The sequence below is a fragment of the Rhea pennata genome, chromosome 3 (genome assembly GCF_028389875.1).
Source record: "Rhea pennata isolate bPtePen1 chromosome 3, bPtePen1.pri, whole genome shotgun sequence".
Classification (NCBI taxonomy): domain Eukaryota; kingdom Metazoa; phylum Chordata; class Aves; order Rheiformes; family Rheidae; genus Rhea; species Rhea pennata.
The window spans coordinates 40377910-40398981 of NC_084665.1; the positions used below are offsets into that span (position 1 = coordinate 40377910).

The window sequence follows — 21072 nt, forward strand, 5'->3', positions numbered from 1 at the left end:
CTCCGGCGGTGCAGGGCTGGCACCATAGAGAGGAAAGCTGGCAAGAGGGACCTCCAGCACCCCCGGCGACGATAGAGCGGAAGGGCGCTAGAAAGGCCGGGCAGAGGCGGAAGTGACGCTCCGGTTGCCGCGGTGATCGCGGCTCAGGGGTCTGCCGGTGCTGGCCCGCGCGGTCTGGTGCAGTCGCGATGATGGCGGGGCGGCCCCCGCCGGGCGCCGCGGGCTGCTGCCGCCGCCTCCTCGCGGCGGCGCTGGCGGCGGGGCTGCGGCCGCTGCTGTGTGGGCTGCCGCCGTGCTGGGCGGCGGCGCGGCGGGCGGCGGCGGCGGGGTGGCCGAGCTCGGGCCCGGGCCCGGGCCCGGGCCCGGGCCTGCGGGTGCCGGAGGCGGCGGAGGCGGAGCAGCTGGTGCAGCAGGTGCAGCAAGTGCAGCGGGCGAGGGTGCCGGTCCGCCGCTTCATCGCCTGCCCCGAGCTGGCGCGCACCGTGCAGCGCTGCCTGCAGGGCGACGCAGCCGCCGGGCCCCAGCCCCTCCTGCTGGAGTGCGCGCCCGGTAAGCAGCCCCGCGGCTGCCCCCTCCCCCCGCCCCGCCGCTGCGGCGGCCCCGGGCCTGCGCCCTCGCCGGGCGGCGCGGCGCGGTGACCTTGCCGGGTCAGCGGCAGCCGCTGGCGCCAACGGGCGGGGCGGAGGTGCCAGGTGCCTGCGGGGCTGCTGGCTGCGCCTGGCCGGCTTCCTTCCGGGATCGAGGTCTGGCGACCGGCAGGACCGGCCTGGGCTGTCGGCGGGGCGTTAAGGCAAAGGGGGTCTCGGGTCTGGTCATGCAGCGCTTTGGAGGAAGCGAGTTCGTGCTTGCTCTCGGTCTTGGGTCAGTAACTGCAGGCCCTGGCTGAACGAGTGTTCCCGAGCTGCGTAGAGTTTTCTTAAAATAACCAGAAATAATGCTAGTAAGATTTGAAAATACATTTCTATTGGCAGAACAAAAAACAGTGGAAATATGAAATATCTTTAATGTTTCTGCACATCAAAGCTGGATGCTGTGTTTAATTTGCTGAGTAATCTTAGGGAAGCTGTGTAAATCCTTTTATTTTTTTTCCTAATTTTTTTTTGATATATGTTTGAACGAACACAACTTATTTCATTACTGAAAGTGATATGCACCAAGTGTTGTATTGCAAAAACCACCAAATGAAATCACTTAGCAAAAAAAAAAAAAAAAAACTTTTCCCCCCCTTTCAGGTCCTGGAGTCTTGACCCGGACTTTACTCAATGCAGGTGTTAGAGTTGTTGCTCTAGAAAGTCACTCGGCTTTTCTTCCAAACTTACAGGTAGATTTTTGATTTGCTACCATGTTTCTAAAATTAATCAAGGGGAAAATGAGAAATAAAATATTGTGACTGTTGAATTAAGGCGTTATTCTGATCATTGCTTGTAACATTTGAAGTAACATTTTAAGAAGGTAAGTAATATTTTGATTAGCACATTTAGCAAGAATCTTACTATTTTATAATCAATTGATTTGACATTGTGTGTATATTGGATTTTATAGTCTCGCTTTGAATAGATTCACTTATAAAGCGTAATATTCATCAGAATGATTGTGATACTGTATGTTTAAGCAAGATGTTTTGAGTATAGCAAATAGTTTGATTATTTTAATTATCTCACAATATTATTTAATTTATTGTCTAGCAATTGACTCGGAGTATTAAGACACTTACAAGTGTTACCCTTTCCTGTTCATCTTGGTGTCCTATGGATTCCAAGGTCATCATACATAGAGTCTTAGAAACTACATCAGAAAGACTGTGGCACTGTGGTTTGAAAAAGAGATCTGGAATTGAAGATGCTAACCTGATCTAAAATGTATATAAAAGAATTCTCTTTGCCCATGTGAAGAATTTCAGTTGTAAATTGTTAAGTCCTCAGCTGAATATAGTCTTCAACTGTTTTACAAAACATTCTTGCTTGCTTTAAAGCTGTAGCTCTGTGGCATAAAAATGTCAATGTCTTCCATCAGAGGAAGCTGCTTTTTGTGTGAGCTATGAGAAGTGACTCTGAGTTGACTCTTGTTGTCTGGATTCTGTTTTTAAGTAGTATTTGAACTCTTTGTTTGGGATGGATGTTTTGCAAGACAGCGTACTGTATCCACATTTCTTTAATTGAAACTTTATTTCCTTCAGTCCTTAGAAAATAGCCTAGATGGACAATTAAAAGTAATTTATGGTGACTTCTTCAGACTAGATCCTTTGGTCACTGGACCAGTGAAACCACCTGCTGTTTGTTCTGAGAAACTTTTTGAATCTGTGGGTGTAGCACCAGTTCCTTGGAGAGCAGGTAAATGCATATATGGCCACACACATTAGTGTTATGTTTAAAGGTAGCTTGGGTATATGTTCTACTTAATACATATGCTGGGTTTATACAGATTATATGCTTGTTGCCTAAATTTCAGTTTTATTCAGGTAACTTAATACCTTTAAAAAAAGCCCTTGTGGTAATACGAAATCTCAGCTACTTGCATGCCTTTATTAAAGGTTAAGTCTAATGCATACTGGGCTTGGCTTTGAATAAAGTTTGTCTCAAATAAAATGACCTAACAGACTTTTAAAATTGTTTTCAACTTACACATTTGCATTAGATTGTTCAGTCCATTCCGCAGTATTTTAAAGATATTTTTACTCATTACTGATACAGATGTACCTGTGAAAATTTTTGGAATCTTACCGCAAAAAAAAGAAAGAAACCTGCTATGGAGGCTACTTTTTGCTCTTTATGAACGCACTTCCATATACAGATACGGAAGAGTAGAACTCAACATCTTTATAAGTGAAAAAGAGTACAAGGTATGTGCAAAAGATTTTACAGGTAGTCAAGAATTGCTTCATAGACTGTCAGAATTGTTACATAGTTAATGTTGTATCAGAAAAACAAAATCTTGTGCATTTCCTTCTCGTTTTGTTTAACTTTTTCTTTTAACTGTCCGAAACTGTTCTGTTGTCACCTAACCAAAAATCCTTTAAATTTCAAGGCTGTCATTGTGAAGGATGGGCAGACTGGTTGTTTCCTGTTCTAATTTCTGAGGTGCTTAAATTCTGTAATGTACTTTTGCAACAAAACTGTTTAGTAGTTGCAGGTAGTAGTCAATGAGAGAGGGAATTCAAATGGCTTTGTGAAGAGGATCAGCATTGCTAAGTAACATACTCAGTAAGATGCACTTGTCTATTTGAGCTGATTTTTCATACAGTATTGAAGAAAATGAGGCAAAATATTAATGAATTACACATCTAAGTTCTGTACACTTGGCTGCAAATTAGCTTTCTGGGTTGTTTGTTCCCAAATTATTTTCTGTCCTAGGACTAGGACTAAAGTTCAGGGATTCTTTTTTTTTTTTTTTTTTTTTTTTTTTTTTTTTTTTTTTTGTGAAACTGTGAGGTTTGTACAGAGCCGCTAAACTTTGATTATTGGGGTATGCAAAGACTTCCACGTGTGCCTACACAATCTATAGTCTGTCCAACACAATGCTTTAAAAAAAGAAAAAGTATTCTTCTGGGCATTGACAGGCGGACACGCAGTTAAGTGGTATCTTTTTAATGGCCAGATTTTGAGCAGATAGAAGGCAGTCAGCCTATTCCTTCTAGGGCAGTCACTATGAGGCTTTTAGTTTTTTTACGAAGTTTCCCGGTTTTGCTGTGAGCTCTCTAAATATGTGTCAAATGTACTTAAGCAAAAACAATTGAAACCTCCTTCTAATGGGTACTGTTGGTTCATTTCTTCTGGTTGATAGTATGGAATGGCTTTCTAAAACTATTGTGTGAAATTATGTATACGTGTTACAATTTACTCTGCCTTGTTTGAGAGTAGCCGTGAGATTTTTGGGTTTTTTTGCCCTGAATGTTGCCTGATCTGTAATATTGATCAGGATAATGACTGCAAGCTGCTTAGGGTTCACTGTGAACAGTGAACCTGATGCTATTTTAACAGTCTTGGTTCACTGTGCTTGTATCTTACTGAGAATATTCTCTCATAAATGTAGAGGTATTCAAGAGCTGCTAACTCTGCCCACATTATTCTTGTACAAAACATGATGTCTGCTTCTCTTCTGTATGAAACTCTACTCCACCTTACGAGGGACCAGAAAGTGTAAGCTGGAAATTCCTACACAACTCAGTTATCGAAATAACTGCAGCAAAAAGTATTTAGACTGCTATAATATCTTCTGATCTTGTTCTCTGATGAGATGTAACAAGAGAGCACACGATGTGTATTTGAGGCCTGACGTAAATTTAACTTGGAATTTCAGACTTCACTGAACTTTTTTTTACCACTTCTTATATGAATTTTGCTTAGATAAAGAGCAGTCTTGGGTTTTGCAACAAAAAAGTTCTTCCTTTGCCATTTTGTCAGGTATTAACAGCAAAACCTGGAGATGTGAGGGCCTACCAAGCGCTTACTGTGCTTTGGCAAGTAGGATGTAAAATTGAGCTTCTGCACATGGTAAGTATTTTGTACCAGCTGACATGATTAATGCTATAAATGTATTTATAGAAAACTAAACTGTTTTACTGTTAGAGACTACCTGGAAGCTAATTTGACAGCTAAATTAGCTGGCAAACTATTGAAAACCATTTCATATACAACTTAGCAGCAGCATTATTAATTACAATTATTTTTATTACAGGCCACTGTACTCAGAGGGTTTATTCTTAGAAGCTGGTAGATAAGGAAGTGATTTTAGGGTAACAGATGGGTCTTTTCCATCCTGCGAGGTGTTGCGTGAGACTCAGGCTCAGAAAGATTCTGCTCTTACAATCTGTCATTGACTGCTCTTTGTACGTCCTCTGCATTTTGCCATCATGTATGCTTTCCCCTTCTTGAACAGTGTTCAGCAGAATTTTTTTTCAGTTAGTGCTTTTATATTAAAAAATAGGCCTGCCTGTCCTGCTAGTTGGTATCTTACCTTCTCAAACAACCTTTCATTTGGTTTTAAGCAGTTTTTTGATTGATTGTTTTTTCCATCCCACACACATGGTTGTCAACTTCTGCTTGCTTTAAGTCTTACAGAATTGTATTCCTCTGTGTGTTGTTTTTCTAGGAATCTACTTTCATAGTTTAATGTTGTGCTAATCTAGAATTAAAAGTTTCACAAGGTATCAGCTTCCAACAAGCTTTTACCAACCTTGCATTTTCTACTAAGACAATATCCATAAACTTAGCCTGCATTTAATATTGGCACTATCATGTTTGGTATTTAAAACTTCATGTCATTGTAACAATGTGTGTCTACTTACTGACTTCCACGGTCTGGAGGCTGCTTTTTTTTTTTTTATTTTTTTTTTTTTATTTTGCAGAGAAGGATGACTAGACATGGAATAGCTTATATATAAGGAATGATGAAATTTTCTAAGACTCTTTGAGAGCAAATTAGGTGCCTAAATATTAGAACTAGTCACATTTTGGATGTCCATGGCTGTCCGAGACACGCATATGATGCAAGCAGATATGGCACAGGACTTACTTGAGACAAGTTGCCTTTGTTGGGCAACTGGAGGCCATGGTATCTGAAATTGTATCAGATTTGGTATCTAATTATTATCCGTGCAGTGGGGAAAGTAATTCTGAAGGGCCAGAACTCTCACAAATCATGGAAATCAGAGAGCGAGCGAGTAGGGTTTAATTGTTCACTGTCTCCTCCAGTGTAAGAAATTGCAGGCATCAAGTGAAACTTGGAACAGGAAGGTCAAAACCAATGAAAGTGTAGTTAAGCAGTAGAACTTCTTGCCAGGTTTTTCTAGGTTCTGAAGATTTGTGTGGCTCACTGGACAAAGAAATTTATTGAGGGTTACTAAATATATAGAAACCAGGTGTGGCTCAGGACATTCCTAAGTATTACATAGTTGGAGCCTAACAAGATACTGAGAAACCATCGTATACCCTTGCCCAAGTTTTATGCTGTTTGATATGTATCTGCTTTCAGCTACTGCTGGAGTTGGATTAGCAAGGTAGTGGGACTTTTGGTCAGACCCACTACAGAGGTGTTTCCTGTCAGTTTCCAGTTCTGGTTCAACTTCTGAACTTGAAACCTATAAGTAGCCGTGCTAATTTATTGTAATGTATGCAGATTATTTGATTATAAGTAGTACTTTGCTAAGTGTGTGACTAAATAACATTCGATCTGGATTTTGTGTGCTTACTACTTGAAATTTTTACAATTTTTCCTATTTTTTTACTATTTTTTCCTATTTACACAAATTTAAAGTAAATTTTAAAACAGGAGTAAACTTCTAATTTGACATGATTGATGATAAATATTTTCCACATTCCAGCAAAGCACTTCAATTCTGTAATTTATTTGTTCTCTTCCATAGGAACCTTGGTCATCATTTTTAACTAATTTGAAAAGTGGAGGACTGGGGGTACCAAAGACCACGGTAAGATCATTATGTGGGCTTCCCTCCTTTTAAATCTGTAGCTAAACCAATTTTAATTAAATATAGGTTAAAATAACTTTATAAAAGTATTTGCAAATATATCTTCTGACTGTGAATAGTGTACTTTCTAAGAAATGTTCTTCTAATTAAAATACAAAGGCAATGTGTAGATGCACATGAAGTGAGGTGAGGAATTGCTGTTGAATAGGAACTGAAATAAATTATTGTCTTTTATTGTCTGTAAAGTAAAATAGAGAGAGAGAGAGAGAGAGATAAACAACAAAAGTGAATGTGAAGTGGTAAAGAATTACCAATAGGTTCACATCTACTTGCTTGATCAAAACAGTTCTTACCACAATTAATAGTACCATGAGGATGTTGTTTTTGATAAAGCTAGTTGTTCGTATGTCCAGCATAGAACCACGTGCTAGCTAAGCGCTGAAAAGTGTGGGTCTCAGAGCTTAAATTTGAGATATGTAAAATACCATTTTTTCATCTAAAATTCTTTACTTTTCTCTTTTAGAGAAGTACTGTTATTCTTTTGTGTAGTAAAGGAGCATTTCTATTTCAGACCAATAATATAAAAGCATATTTTTAGTTTTACCCTCCCCATAGAAACATGCTACAGTAGTGTATTGAATGTTATTTGAAATGCTGTTGTATAATGTGACTATCAGTGAATATAAGTGATGGTGTATGCCTTATACACTTAGTGTGTTGTTGTAATGCCATGTAGAGAGGCATCTCAGCTGGAGTGTGTTAAGCTGTATTGTAACCTCTTACAGCCTTAGGAGAAGTACATATAGGAGATCTATTGGATGATATATCCATTGCTGCCAATACAAAAGTACCTAAAGACTCCATCCCTTCCAAACTTCATAAAAATCCTCAAGTTGCAGTACTGTCTTCAAGTGTTGCCCTCCAGCATTTCCATATTTATATACAAAAGGCAGGTAATTGAAATGACTTGATCTGAAACCTTGCATAATGCAGGCCACAAAATCTCTTTTGAAAGTTCATGCATCAAGCCTGTGTTATCTGTTTGAACTAAGTTCTAATCTAAGAAAAAAGGAAGATATATCTGTTTTATTTCCTATGTATTTCCTATTTCCTTTCCTGTTTGAAAAAAGATAAAAATATCTTAATTCTAGAATAAAATCTTACTAGCCTTTGCTTCCAATGAATTTTTTTGTTATGACTTCTCTTGTTAATGCTCTTTAGGAAATGTTGTGTGGCACAGATGAAGTGCTTGCTCTTGCCTCAAGAAAGATATTGCCTTAAAAATGACTTACTTGCAGTGACTTGTTTTTCTTTCAGTGGCTGCCAAATGACCATTTATGTTTGGTACGACTGACTCCCCAAAAAAATCTATTTACAGGAGGCATGGAGGCCGCAAATTCATCTACCTTTATTTTCATGGTGAAACAGTGTCTTGCTAAACCCAGGTCTAGACTTGTACATAGATTACGGTAAGTAAGGAAGAAATCTATTGCATATACTTTTTCTTCAGAGAAATATAGAAAAATACGAAAAATATGTTCTCAAAGCAGTATTTATTTGTAGTTTAAATACAGCTTGCTTATTGGGGTGAGGAGGAGGTTGTTTTTGTTTTGTTTTTAAATTCTAAGCATCTACTTGTAAAATAAAGATTTCATTTTTCCAAACCCCAACTTATTATCTCCAGGAAATATTCCTGGCCTATATTCAGAAGTTTGGCAGGAAGATAGGGAAGTATTTACAGTATAAAGATGCAGTATTTGGCTGTATCTCTAATGGAAGTGATTGCACATATCTGCACAAAGCTTCTACTCAGCTTAAAGACGTACTAATCAAGTCACCAAGATTTTCCAGGTATACAAATTAAAAAGTTGGAACAGAGTTTCAGTTTGTAAGAAGCATCAAAGAAAGGCTAATGAAAATGACTGAAGGCTATGGAGTGAGGATGTCTTCAAATGGCTTGCTGTTATCTGATTCAAAAATTAGGCCTTAGACTTATTTACTAGTTATGCAGCTGTCTTTAACTACTCTTTAATATGACGTGGGAGCTATTCACTTGGTTTTACGGTCACTAGATTTCTGCTCAGATAAACAGGATGTGTTTGCACACTGTGAAGCATTGGCTTTAACTTGTTGAGGAAAATAATGATCATAGAATATTTCTCGTACGTTGGTAGTGGCTTATGGATGTTAATTTCCAGAATGGAAAAATCTCATATGCTAGCAAACTCCTGTAACTCATTTTGCAAAGACAAGGGCAAAGAGCCTTAATGGATTTCTTTTTTAAAGCTCAGTGCTCTACATAATCTCCATTCGCTCCTTCAGCCAGGAAGTGGAGCTAACCTAAAAGGCTTCTAATTTACATCCTCTGTGGTTAATGTGTATGCACATGCATGAGAGATCTAGTTTTCATTGTAGTGATGTGCATGAGGTGACAGTGGATGAATATACATATACAGAAGAAAATATGTGGGTAGTGTAAGTCACACTATCTCATGCTAGACTGAATCATCTTCTTGAAGATGACCTTGGCTTTAATTTCCCAGGCATTGAAATATAAATCCATTTATGCTGTAATGCCTGATACTGACTTGTGTGTGTGTGTTGGGGGGAGCGTCACCCTCCAGTGAGAGGTGTTAAGTGGTTTGCTATTGTTTTTGTCTGCTCGGAGTTTGTTTGATATTTACAAACCTTATTAGCAGAGGATTCCTCCCATTTGCAGTATGATTGAAAATAACTTATATCATAGGCAGAAAATGTAAACTTCTTGAAGCTGCGAAAGAATGAAATGGACCTTCAAATACTGTTTCTTGTTCTTAATCTCTTTTTTTCACAGAAAGAAATGCTTCATTATGACTTTGTTTTATGTTTCAGTTCATGGAGCCTGTACAATGCCCGCAAATTATTGAGAGAACTGGAGATTCCAGAAAATGCTGAAACAATTAAATTGTACCCGGAAGACTACAGACGTCTTTTTGAAGCTTTGCAAAACTCTAACGTGTTTACTGAAAGCTGGTTCCATGATGAAGTCTTGGAAAGTATAAGAAATATAAACTTCTAAATCCAAAGCTGCTGATAGTCGGAAGATTGTCTTTGCTTCTGAAGTTTACTATGATAAGAAATAACTTTAAAAAAATTGGAGATACCATTAGCTAGATGATTTCCTGCCCAAACAGGAAGATAAATGTACCAAGAAACAAGAGCTTACACAGGATGCAATTATAGGACTTACAGTCATTTGACTACAATCCTATCCAGAGTGAACAAATTTTTGCATCTTCTCTGGGAGCATTTCAGCAAATGGCTGCTTTTGGGTAAACCACTTAAACTGAACTTTTTGTTAACACTGCTGTGGATTTGCATTATTTGAAAAAACAAATCAAATACAATGATTTGTATTTGTGCAGTTTGTATTTTAGTACTCAGTGATCTGAGTGCTCTTTCACAGATTCCCAAAATACATAGCTCTTTAAACATTGAATCTGTTTTATCTTCTCCTGATCTAAATGCCTTGCAGTCTAAAATTAATATAATATTAATAAATCAAGGCAGTGGGTTAATAGACAAAGTGATGATAGCACAATAAAACATCCAAAGAGTTTTGTTTAACTAGAGATTTTGTCATGTCTCTGTTTGGGGAAAATTCATAGCTATCTTTTCTTTGGAAAAATCAAAATGACAAAACTAATTGAACTTTGGCCAGTCTCTTCTAATTTACCATATGCAAACACCTATATGTGCATAGGCTTTATCCTTAGGTCTGAAAACAAAGTCACCAGTCATTGTATTATATAAACTGTCTTAAAAAAAAAAAAAAAAAAAAAAAAAACCCACTTATTTGCAACTTTTGTCAGTTCATTGTATATTACCTATATATAAAACTTGATTTAAAAAACAGGTGCTATTAAAATTCTCTTGTTAGCCATAGTCTTCCATAACGTAACCTGTTCCTAGTTCCTCTTGCTCTCTTACCATGTAACTTTTCTGTTCTTTTCTGTCTGACAGTGCTAGCAGGTACTACTGGTTCTGTTTTCTATGCTATCTCCTATTGGAAGCAGTGTGGCCAAAAAGACTTTTTTTTTTTTTTTTTTTAAGGGGAATATAAGTTAATAAAATATATTTTTGGTAAAGGCTCAGCTTTTTTTCAGACTTTGGAAAACAGCAGTGACCAAAACAATGCGAACAGAATTGTATTTCTTAAGCACAGCATGAAGTATGTTTGTGATGTTCATTCATTTCTGTCTTCCTCCTTCCATTCCTGCTACAGAAGAAAAATTCACTTGCAGCAGCTTCAGTTCACTGCCCAAGCTAGGCTGCTAGCCCTCACTGCAGTGTTAGAATCCCAGCTGTCTGCTTAAGCTGCTGCTAAGCTTTTGTAATGATAAAGCTATTAGAAAGACTGAGGTTTATGTCTCATTATGTCTCAGAATGTTATTTGTGCTTTGGTGTGTATCTTGCAGATTTGAAGGCTTTTTTGTGTGTTCAGAAGTCTCTACTTTAGCTAAGTTGCATAGCAAAATAACTATCAATGGCCAACTTGCTAATGCAGGAGCAGTTCCACCTCTTCCTCAAGCTCAATAGGCAATAACTTTTCCAATCTACCAGTTAGGCCAGAACACACTGTTTTTTTTTTTTTTTTTTTTTTTTTTTTTTTTTTTTTTTTTTTGGGGGGGGGGGGGGGGAGGGTCCTTGAATCAAATACTTTGCTTTTGTTGCAGCAAGATATCCTAACTCAATAGATTAGAAGTATTCAATGCATAAAATAAAAAAGACCACTATCTATATAAAGGTTCTTAACTGTGTTGCTAATAGCATTTAGGACATGAGCTGAAGAAATAAAGCTATTACTGTAATTTTTGATGCTGTTGGCAAGCAGTGTTTACTGAGCCACTGCAGAGACCCCTGATGGAGAAGAGTCTAAAAGTGAAAGGAATATTGTATGACTGGGGGCTTGAAATGTGAAGACTTACTGCTAGCCTGAACTCTGTCATTAGCTCACTGTTTGAATGTAAGCAATATATTTAGTCCCACCTCACAAATGAGAAATGAGAATAATGCCTGCCATTAGAAAAGTGGTTTTGGTATTCTAAGAGATGGAAAAAGGTGAAAAATACTGGCCTGCACAAATGAGTATGGCGGAGTAAAACTCAAGTATGTCCATAGATTTGTTTCAGTGATACCACACACTCAGTACTGTTGTCACAAGTTTACAACTTTTGTAGGATTATGTTGAATACAAACTTTCACTGAAATTTTAAATTATATGAAAAGGCTTTTCTTGTATTTTTGTTGTGCTTACTGAACAATCATGTATCTTCACTCTACTTACAGTGTTCCTTTTTTTAAGTGGTATGTTTTATTATTTTTTGGTTGATAATTTTTTTTTCAATGATTTGGTTGCAAGACCCCTTGACTAGCAATTTATAAGTGATATTTTCACTATAGGCTTTTTGAGACTTCTACACTTCTGATTTATTATCTTAATACTTCAGACTGCTTCTTTATATGGAGAGCTTAAGCAATGTGTTTGAGCTTTTCAGCACACATGATAGTGATGGATTTAATGTCTTTCATACTCTTCAGTGTGAAGATTTAATTTCTCAGAATTTATGTCTATAAAGTTAGTTCTAAACAGGGTTTTGTCACTTAGATTATAACCAACAATCTTGAGTAATTATGGAATAAGGACTTGTACATATAAATTCATAGTGGAGGGCATTCCAGCATTTTTCAGGCAGCGCTGAGTGTTGTATTCATCCTTTACTTAGTGGGTATGCTGTTGCTTGGTACACACTGATTGCCCTGTTACACTGTAAGGAGTGTATAAGTCCAGAAACTGATTAGTGGAAATACTAGAGGGTACAGACAGATGGTCGAGGATGAGTTGAACCCCAAATCTTTCATGAGCATTACTTTTTAGATCGTACAGGGAAAAGGTAGCTTTGTCTATGCCACTTAAAAAGCAGTAAGATGGTATTAGCATCACTTTTATTGATGAGGTAGCTAGTTTGGAAAGAGTAGAAAGATAATTGTGAAAACAAGATCATATTTGGAGTGAATATTGAATGCTGATCCATGTCCTTAGTCACATTTTTTCAGTGTGGAGTAGATGCAGCTTAATGAGGAGGGGGAGGTCAGTATTTCTCCTAAATGGTCTGTGTACTATGGAAGCAGCAGGCTCAATAGTTAAAGTATCTTGATCTACTTAATGTGATGAGAAGGACTCATATGGCTGATTTAGAAAGAAGAATTAACTTATTTACCAATATGGTAGCAAGAGGAGGAGGAAGCCCATTTTTGTCTTTTTAGATTGAGGGAATGTGAGAAAGGGCAACTGTGGAAGATCACTTCCAACTTCTTGTGCTTTATCTTTTGGCATATGCATCCATGAAACTGTTTTCAAAATGGAATTTTATTTAGAAAGGAAAACTAGAACTACTTTGACAGAATATTTGAAATAATTCTACCCCTGATTCTTAGAATTCTTTAATATAACAAAAGCGAAGCTTTTGTTCAGCGCTGTTTTATTCTTAATGCAGAACATTTCACACAAAAGCCAGTTCTAAGGAACATGATACGTTAAAAAGGAAGAGAAGGCAGGATTATAACATAACTTTATGATTCTCTTCTCTATAGTGCTGCAGTAATTGTGGAATGAAAAAAAAAGATGGCCTGTAGATGTTCTGTCAAGATGAACAAACAAACAAGTCTGGCACAGTTCTTTATTTGTAGATGAATTAAATTTTCATAAACTGGTATTTGTTACTACAACATTTGAAATATGTAGATAGTTTTTTCACTCAGTTATTATCCAATAGTTCATCTAGAAAAGTGTACCGAAATGAAATGGCAAAGAGCATAATTGAGCCTTACATATCTAGTTAGAAATGAATACTAGTGTGAGGGTTTTGGATGTTTATGTTCTACTTTTAAAAATATTTTAATGATGCTTTGGAAAAACAAGGCCTTTGTGACATTGATTTAGAGCTCTGCCTAGGTCTCTATTCCAAAGATGCATAGTTTAATATCCTGTGTGTAAGAGAATAGGTAATTTGATAATCCTACAGGCTTAAGGCATTAGAACGTTTGTTGTCTTTGCAATATGCTACGCTATTCCAGGCTTCCAGTTTCGGTATTTGAGAATTACACTGTGACTTTTCAGAAGGTAAATTGACAATTTTACATATATTACCATTTAAATCACAATGATGAGAAAATGGTGTATTAATAAAATCTTAAGCATGTAAACTTTCACTTCTAACTACAGATCAGTTTTTTATGAACCAACACAGCAATAATCATTTGTATAGTGCCTTAAATTTTCACTGTGCTTCAGAAATTCTGACCTGCTCCAGTTTAAGAGGATTCCTTCTTCATTTCAAATGCACATAATATAGTTGAAAACTGTAAATTACTATAGCTTGCCACTCCAATTCTTTTGTCGCTGTTACTAAGTAAAAGTAAGTAAAAGGCAAATAAGAATAAACCTTCTACATTGGAGTGTAGAGAGACCCTAAAATTAGGATGTTTCAGAGCTTTTGTTTTCTAAAATGCCTGGCCTCCTGCATAGATTTGAAGAAACGAGAAAGTACGCATCCCTTGTTTCTGCAAGTTCAGTGCTTTGAAACTTGATTGCATGGAAACCAAATTCTAAAGAGTTGGAGGTTTTTTGTCTGTTTTTTTTTTTTTTTTTTTTTTTTTTTTGTGGAACTTCTGACTTTCATTTTAAACCACTTTGTGTAACAATGCAGGCAGCTTATGGTCAAGTCCAGAGGAAACAATACAGGTGTAGATGTACCATATAGCATGGTGCATTTGCCGTACTCCTCAATATGTTCATGGGAATTAGCCAAAACCACTTCAATTATTTTGATGATGCTTGTAAATGCAAAGAAAGAATTTGCAACCAGGAAAACTATATAAATTTAGTTTAATGTTCACATTTTAATAAACCACCAAAATGCTACACAAAGAGAAAACAAAACTGCAGGAGGGAATTCACTCAAAACTGCAAATGTTAGACAGTCTCTGAAGAGAAGATCTTAATGCCAAGTTCGAGACCAAAAGGTCTCACACTCTACTCTTCTACTATTCTTCTATCATGGTGATATAGTGAGGTTCCCCGTTTCTGAAAGTGCATTGCTTCACAAGTTACTTACTGTACCAGATACAGTAGGTAAAAGTATTTTGAAATGTGCATCATTTTCAGAAGCTGGTGCAAAATTCTGCTGTATGTCACATAGCTTTGTGTTATGACACTTGCTTTATGAGAGGTATAAAATAATAAAATTCTAAAATTACATTGATTTTTAACTGTAAGCTGCTTGGGCAGTCTGTTTTGCTGTTTTGATTCTGTGATCTTGCATAACATGAGGGTTACAATGTACATACACTTAATAGAAAGTCTACCATATAGCATCTTTATTTGCATTATTTCCAGTCTGTTTCATTTTTCAAAGGTGGATTTAATTCTTGAACCTCTACAAAATGAACCACTCATGGTTCATCTCTCGAGTGGAACTCTTGCTTTAAATATTGCCTTCACAGTTCAGATACTGTTTGTTAGAGGAGTTGCCAAGCAAATTCCTTTTACCATTTTAAAGTACTAATATATCATAGTTTGCATATTGATTGTAACTTCTGAAGTCATCATTTGTGCCATCCATTTGCCTGTAAAAGAAAATTGCTTGGCAATGATAGCAATTGCCTTAAGTTTTACTACTTAACTATATTAATATTTTAGTAAACACAAGTGGAAAGAAACCTCGTCCTTATGATGCCTAGTTAATGAGCAATTTTGCCATTTGGAATCAGGTAATCAGTCAAGTTTGATTATGTAGTTAGAAGCTTGCTTTTGATTCAGAAGAGGGTTTGTGACCTTGCACTAATTAAAGCAGTAGATGATGAGATAAAGTGCTGTTAAGGTGGAATGTATTTACACTGACTACCAGGCTTGTTTAGCTTTAGACATCTTAGTAATATCCAGCTTAACCTTGAAGGTAGTAATGATAATGGTGATAGAAATATCAACACAAGATCCAGAAACCGATTGTGTGGTATAGTTTAAAATACGTCCATGTGACAGGAAGAACCTGAGGCTTCCTAAGATGGTGAATTAATTGTTCCAGCAGGCTAAATACAATTTGTAGTGCTGTAGATTGAGAATTCCAATCTAAGCTTTGCAAAACTTTAATTAGCAAGGCTGTAAACTCAGAATATATTTCTTGTGTAAAAATGGAGAGAATAATGAGTAACTTTCTGACAAATGACAAGAAGTCACGTGAGATGTTTATTCACTCACATTGTGTCCTTCTCAATAGCTATTGCATCTTTGTCCTTGTGTGTGGTGTGTTTTACCTGTCACTGCTAAAAATAAACGTTCGCTGTCCCCAGCTGACAGAACACAAGAAACAGCAAACACAGGAAATCCAAGTGAAATTAGGGGTAGCTGAGACACAGCAAATGGAACAGAGTCAGTTACTCACAATGTTAAGCAAGACTTTAACATCTGATGTAGTTGTTCCTATTGATAAAACACCAAACAGACCAACAGTACTACCTATTTACATAAAGCTTTATGGTTGTATAGCGTTTGGTATGGTTCATACATTTGAATGAGTTGTAAGTTTTCTTTGCTTAAGCTGCCCTTAATATTTTTCTACAAGGTTGTTTTTGTCCTGGTCTCTTTGTTCATGGGATCTTATTTTTATAGTGATTGCAGAGAAGTCTGATGTCATCATTACCCTTTGCTGCTCCCTGTTTTCAGCTGCAGAGTACGGTAGACATACGCAAAGACTTTCATTTCTCTGCCACAGAATAACACCCTGAATGTAAAAGAAACCATCAGCGAAACTGAATTGGCAATGATTTTGCTTGATTTCTATGCAGATCTCAAGCATACATTCCAGACAGACTCAGGAATATTTGCCCACGTATAACATAGCTGCTTAAACTGAAGACTCAGATTTTAAAGAAAAGCAGGAAATACAGGCATACTGCACTATAGGCGTAAGAATTTTGGAAGTCTTTGCTAATAACATCCAATGCTTCCTGCGAGAAATTTGCAGGAAAAAAACAAATTTAACTATTTGATTCATGCTTCCCTGTAAAGATGCAAGATTATAATTTTTTGTGTAATTATGTCTCAAGAGTTATTTTCATATAAAGTACACTTACAATTCTTGTCATTCAGTTAAGAAATTATGCTGACATAGCTTCAAAAGTTTGTTTATGCCATCCAAAGAAAATGTTTACGTTTGAGGCAGGGAGAAGTCAAGACTAAAAAGTTTTTATAAAGATCATAGTAAAAAAGCTCAAACAGGTGAAATCTGTCTATGTATAAAATGTATTAAGAATTTGTGCTCAAAATACTTTTGCATTAAGTTTTTTTTTTTTTTTTTTTAGATCTAGGAATCATTAATTTTTAATTAGCTCACCAACAGTAACATTGAAGAGACTCTTATGTGTTCATAAAAGATCCATCTGTGCCTACAAGCTTTCAGCTAAGTTATTTGATACCTACCCTACATCTTTAGTGATACAGGCTTTGTATAATTTCAGAACTTATATTTTTTTATTTAGATCCATATTTTGTCACTAAAAAAAATCATTTGTGTGTATTGCTGCTGGAATGGGTATTGGATATTTATGGCTAAAGAGCAGAATTTGTATAGCTCTGTGGGTTATTTCATTACTGCAACTCTTTCAAAATTCACGTTGTGGAACACACCGTCTTGAAATAGAAGAGCTAAACTTTAACTACAATGTCTCATCTACAGACAATAAGGAAGTATGACTAATTAAGCAGCAGCAGCTGCAATTAAGTGATATTTCCCACAAATATGCTTCCATTACGTGCATAGACAGTTGTCTGTGTGACGAATGATGTCATGCATGCTCAAGTAAGTATCAGGAAGTCTGACCTGTTTAGGTCAGTGGATGACAGAGATTAATTGAACTAAATGTGCTCAATTGTCAGTTGAGCATTTATTGGGCCATATTAATGAGCATTTAGAGACAGCATGCAATTATGGCTTGTTACTTCTTAGAAAATTCATACTGATGTTTCAAAAAATGTCTGGGTCAGGCATTCAGTTGTTCTCCATCGCTCAGACGGATGTTGAATGGCTTGACCTAGAGACCAATCTATAAACTGTTGGTGTAGATATTCAGAGACAGCTGTCAAGCCTCTTCTTACAAATATTGAAATATCCATTATTGCATCAGTAATAACATTTATACTGCCCTTCAGAACTTACTGCAATTATACTGTCGTATTAATTGAAATACGTGAGCCAAAAGTTCTTTCTTGGAGAGTTCTTACTCTCCAGCTTAGGCCAAGCTGAGGAAAGCCCCTTTCTTCAGGAACAGCTGCATTTGCACTTGGATATTGGGCAGAATAGCTGCCCTGGCTAGGGCTATGTTTTTTTTTTGTTGTTGTTGTTGTTTTTGTTTTTTGAAAGAAGGGATTTATTGCCTTAGATCCATTTTTGTAATTTGTGAGATTGTGCTACCATATGGGACATATGAGAAAATCTGAATTTTCTAGAAAACTGTGAAAATAATAAGATCTACATCCTGTATAGTATATTTGTATTAGCCCCTTCTTAAGTACACATCTTGCAGTTCTTATGTAGGATTTTGTTTTCTGCATATGTATGTTTCTACGTATGTTTTCTGCATGTATTATTTGATCATTCATCTCTTATCTACCCAAGAGATAGACATTACCTTTTGTTATTATTGGCATTACATTATGGGATTTGGGCAAGGTCTGTTTACATTGAGACAGAAGGAGAATGAATAGGGGAAGGAGAATAACATACAAGTTGAATACAGAAGTGGTAGTTTAATATTTTAGTAGCTTTTATGGATAAATTTCAAGTGTCTCACTATCACTGTAGTAAAAAATATGTTTTCTGACAAGTTTGCTTGGAGGATTAAAGTTAAGCACAGTGCACAACTATTTCATGGAAAGCTATATTATTCTCAGTTATTTTGCTAATGAATTACATCACTGAGCATTTTGGAGAATATCTAAATACATTATTCTATGAAAATCCAGTGGCTTGACCCACCTTGGTTCTTCCCAACAGCAGTACTTTGGACATGCACATTGTCAGTTTTGATTACCCTATTGCAGCTATGAATGAAAGCAATTGTAGAGTAAAATAATTGTTCCTGAGAATAGAACTGAGTACGTTTTAGAAAAGGAAGCTGTTTTGCCGGACTGTTACGTCTGTCTTGTGATGTTTCTTTGACAGGATGACTTAACGCTCCTCTCCAAAACAGAAGCCTGAACTCCCTCTGTTGGCATCATAAGGAAAATCAGACTAACCCTATCTGCCCCGCACAGTGTATTCAGCCTCCACTACGAACTTGATCTCTGAAATGAAGGACAGCTAGGTAGAAGCAGATAGGGAGCCCTCAACATCTCCTGCGCTCAGGCCATTTCAAAGCAGTGCTCGTAGTTAATTGTGCAAGTGATTTGCTTATCACCATCTCACTTATTTGGCACCTGAGGCGTATGGCACTGAACGGCTTCTCCAACGCAGGTGGCGTGCAGGCCTGGCTCCCCAAATAACCCAGAGGAGGTAGAACACAGCGCAGGGCTGTATCTAGCACTGCTGGTTTGTGATCGGGGCAGAATGACATCTACAAATGGATTCAGCAGCCAAATCCTGAGGAAAACGTCCCGTTTTAGGAGGGTATTTCACAGAATCATTGTAATCTCTCTTCCTTTGTGAGCCAGGCAGTTTAATGTTTCAGTTACACCATGCAATGCACAGTTAACGATCTGAAAGGTGTATAGTCTTCTACAGCTGACGGGTTTATACACGGCAAAGGCCCTGCCTAGGTGGTCCAACTTCCCTGTGCTGTTTTAAAGCAACCTTCATAAAGAAACACAGCACTAACAAACCTTGGAGGGGTGCTACAAAATAAGCACGATTTATTTCCCTGCATAGCACGCTGAAAGATGCACTCAGCTGCGTTCAAGCCCAGGGGTTCCCCGGGAGGCTCCAGGTCACTTCATTGCTTTTTCTCCGTGTAAAACTACATTTCCTGCTCTGTGTATGCTCACGTCATTTTTACTGCTGTACTTTGTTTCCACTTCCATGTCACTTTTAAGGCTTGGTGGGCACTAAAACGGAGCAAAAAATGGTGCAGAATGAGCCCAGCGTAGCACTTACAACTTCATTATTGCTTGAAGCTCTTTCTGAAGGTGGACTGTTGAGGGTGTAAGATTTAAGTGCCAAAAGCCCATTTGTAGGATTTCCCACCTTTTTTTTTTTTTTTTAACATGATTTATGACTAGAAATTCTCTTTCACGCATTCCCTTTAAAAGAACTGGAAAAGAAAAAACCAGCATCCTCTCAAATCGTAATTGGTCGCATCCGTTGTGATTGATGAAATCCTTCTTCCTCTCAGCACCGCGCTCTGCCGCCCCAGCCCGCCCGGTGCCGGCTCTGCCCTGCGCTAAGATGGCGGCGGCGGCGCCGCATCACGTGGCGCCGGGCGGGAAGCCGCGGCCCTGGGCGGGAGGCGCGATGGTGCCGGCGGCGCTGCAGAAGTTCCCGAGCCCGGGCAAGGGCAACGGCCTCCGCTCCCTCCGGCGGCTGCCGCCCGGAGAGCTGCTCTACCGCGCCGAGCCCTTCGCCTACGTCGTCGCCAAGGAGCAGCTGGGCGGTGTCTGCGAGCGCTGCCTGCGCAGGTACCGGCCGGGGCGGGGCCGCGGCGGCCGCTGCTCCGCGGCGGAGGGAGGAAGGCGGTAGCGCCGCGCCGCTTCCTCCTTTCCCGTGACTTCTCCAGGCGACAGCGAGTCGGTCGAGGAGGAAGCCGCGCGGTTACGGCGCCAGCGCGGTGCCGAGGGGCAAGGCCGCCTCCTGCGGCGGGTCCCGGCGCTTCCCGCGCTCCGGGGCGCTGCTCCGTTATGAGCGGCCGCGGGGCTGGGGCCGCCTCGTCGGTGCCGCTGCTCCTCCCCAGGCCCGAGGGGCGAGAGCCCACCCCACCCCCCGCGGCAGCTTTCCGCCTCGAAACTAAACTAAACTAAAACACCCCAATCCCCCTCCCCCCTTTTTTAAAGCTAATCTGGTATCTTTGAAGGCTGACTCAACTTCCGAGCGCTTTGGGGTGGCGATTGGCTGCTCCTTTTCAACCCCAACTCATTAGAGAAAACTGGAAAGAGAATGACTGAGCGTATTTGGATATAAAAATGTAGTCAGGGCGAAGTTTGTTGGGAGAAGTAGCAGTTTTACCAACTGCTAGATCATGAAAAGTTATGTATTTGCAAGCTTGTCCTCTTAATACCAATACCAGTTAAATTAAAAAAAATAAAGTTAAAAGTTAAATTAAGACTTTTTTTCCCCACCAGCTTAGCTTCCATTTTAAAATCTGGCTAGAGAATTTATAGATCAACAGTACAAACTGCTTGTTTTTTTATCCATCTCATTAAAAGCGGAGGCTTTTTATTCAAGAGATTGTATTAGATTGCTGAGAAATGTGAAGATCCGTACTTTTATGTCCCTTTTTGAAACAAAACAAACAAACAAAAAAACTAAGTTAAGAAAACAGAGCCTGCTGAAGTGGCAGCAGGTGGCAGTACAGGAACACGCACGCACGCGTGCTAAAAAACCCCAAACTGGTGTTATGCT

General features: G+C 38.5%; 2 protein-coding genes across 2 annotated transcripts in view; both read left to right on the forward strand.

Moving 5' to 3' along the window:
* The first annotated feature begins 109 nt into the window (after positions 1 to 109).
* On the forward strand, positions 110 to 10030 carry TFB2M (transcription factor B2, mitochondrial). The gene is made up of 8 exons (XM_062572116.1): positions 110 to 549; positions 1233 to 1321; positions 2177 to 2330; positions 2691 to 2839; positions 4401 to 4490; positions 6362 to 6424; positions 7742 to 7893; positions 9296 to 10030. Exons 1-8 carry the CDS (start codon positions 189 to 191, stop codon positions 9480 to 9482), a joined length of 1245 nt encoding a protein of 414 aa, XP_062428100.1. The 5' UTR covers positions 110 to 188; the 3' UTR covers positions 9483 to 10030.
* Positions 10031 to 19943: 9913 nt separating this feature from the next.
* SMYD3 (SET and MYND domain containing 3) overlaps positions 19944 to 21072 on the forward strand; it is a 413849-nt gene continuing 412720 nt past the window's right edge. Inside the window, exon 1 of the mRNA XM_062573635.1 lies at positions 19944 to 20132. Within this exon, the coding sequence (XP_062429619.1) occupies positions 19969 to 20132 (164 nt within the window). The 5' untranslated portion in view covers positions 19944 to 19968. The remainder of the gene's footprint in view (positions 20133 to 21072) is intronic.

Excerpts from the sequence above, each read along its gene's own strand:
- TFB2M (XM_062572116.1), top strand. The coding sequence starts at position 189 with ATGATGGCGGGGCGGCCCCCGCCGGGCGCCGCGGGCTGCTGCCGCCGC. Across the intron at positions 4,491-6,361 it reads AAATTGAGCTTCTGCACATG|GAACCTTGGTCATCATTTTT; the intron begins GTAAGTATTTTG and ends TCTCTTCCATAG. Across the intron at positions 6,425-7,741 it reads TGGGGGTACCAAAGACCACG|TGGCTGCCAAATGACCATTT; the intron begins GTAAGATCATTA and ends TTTTTCTTTCAG.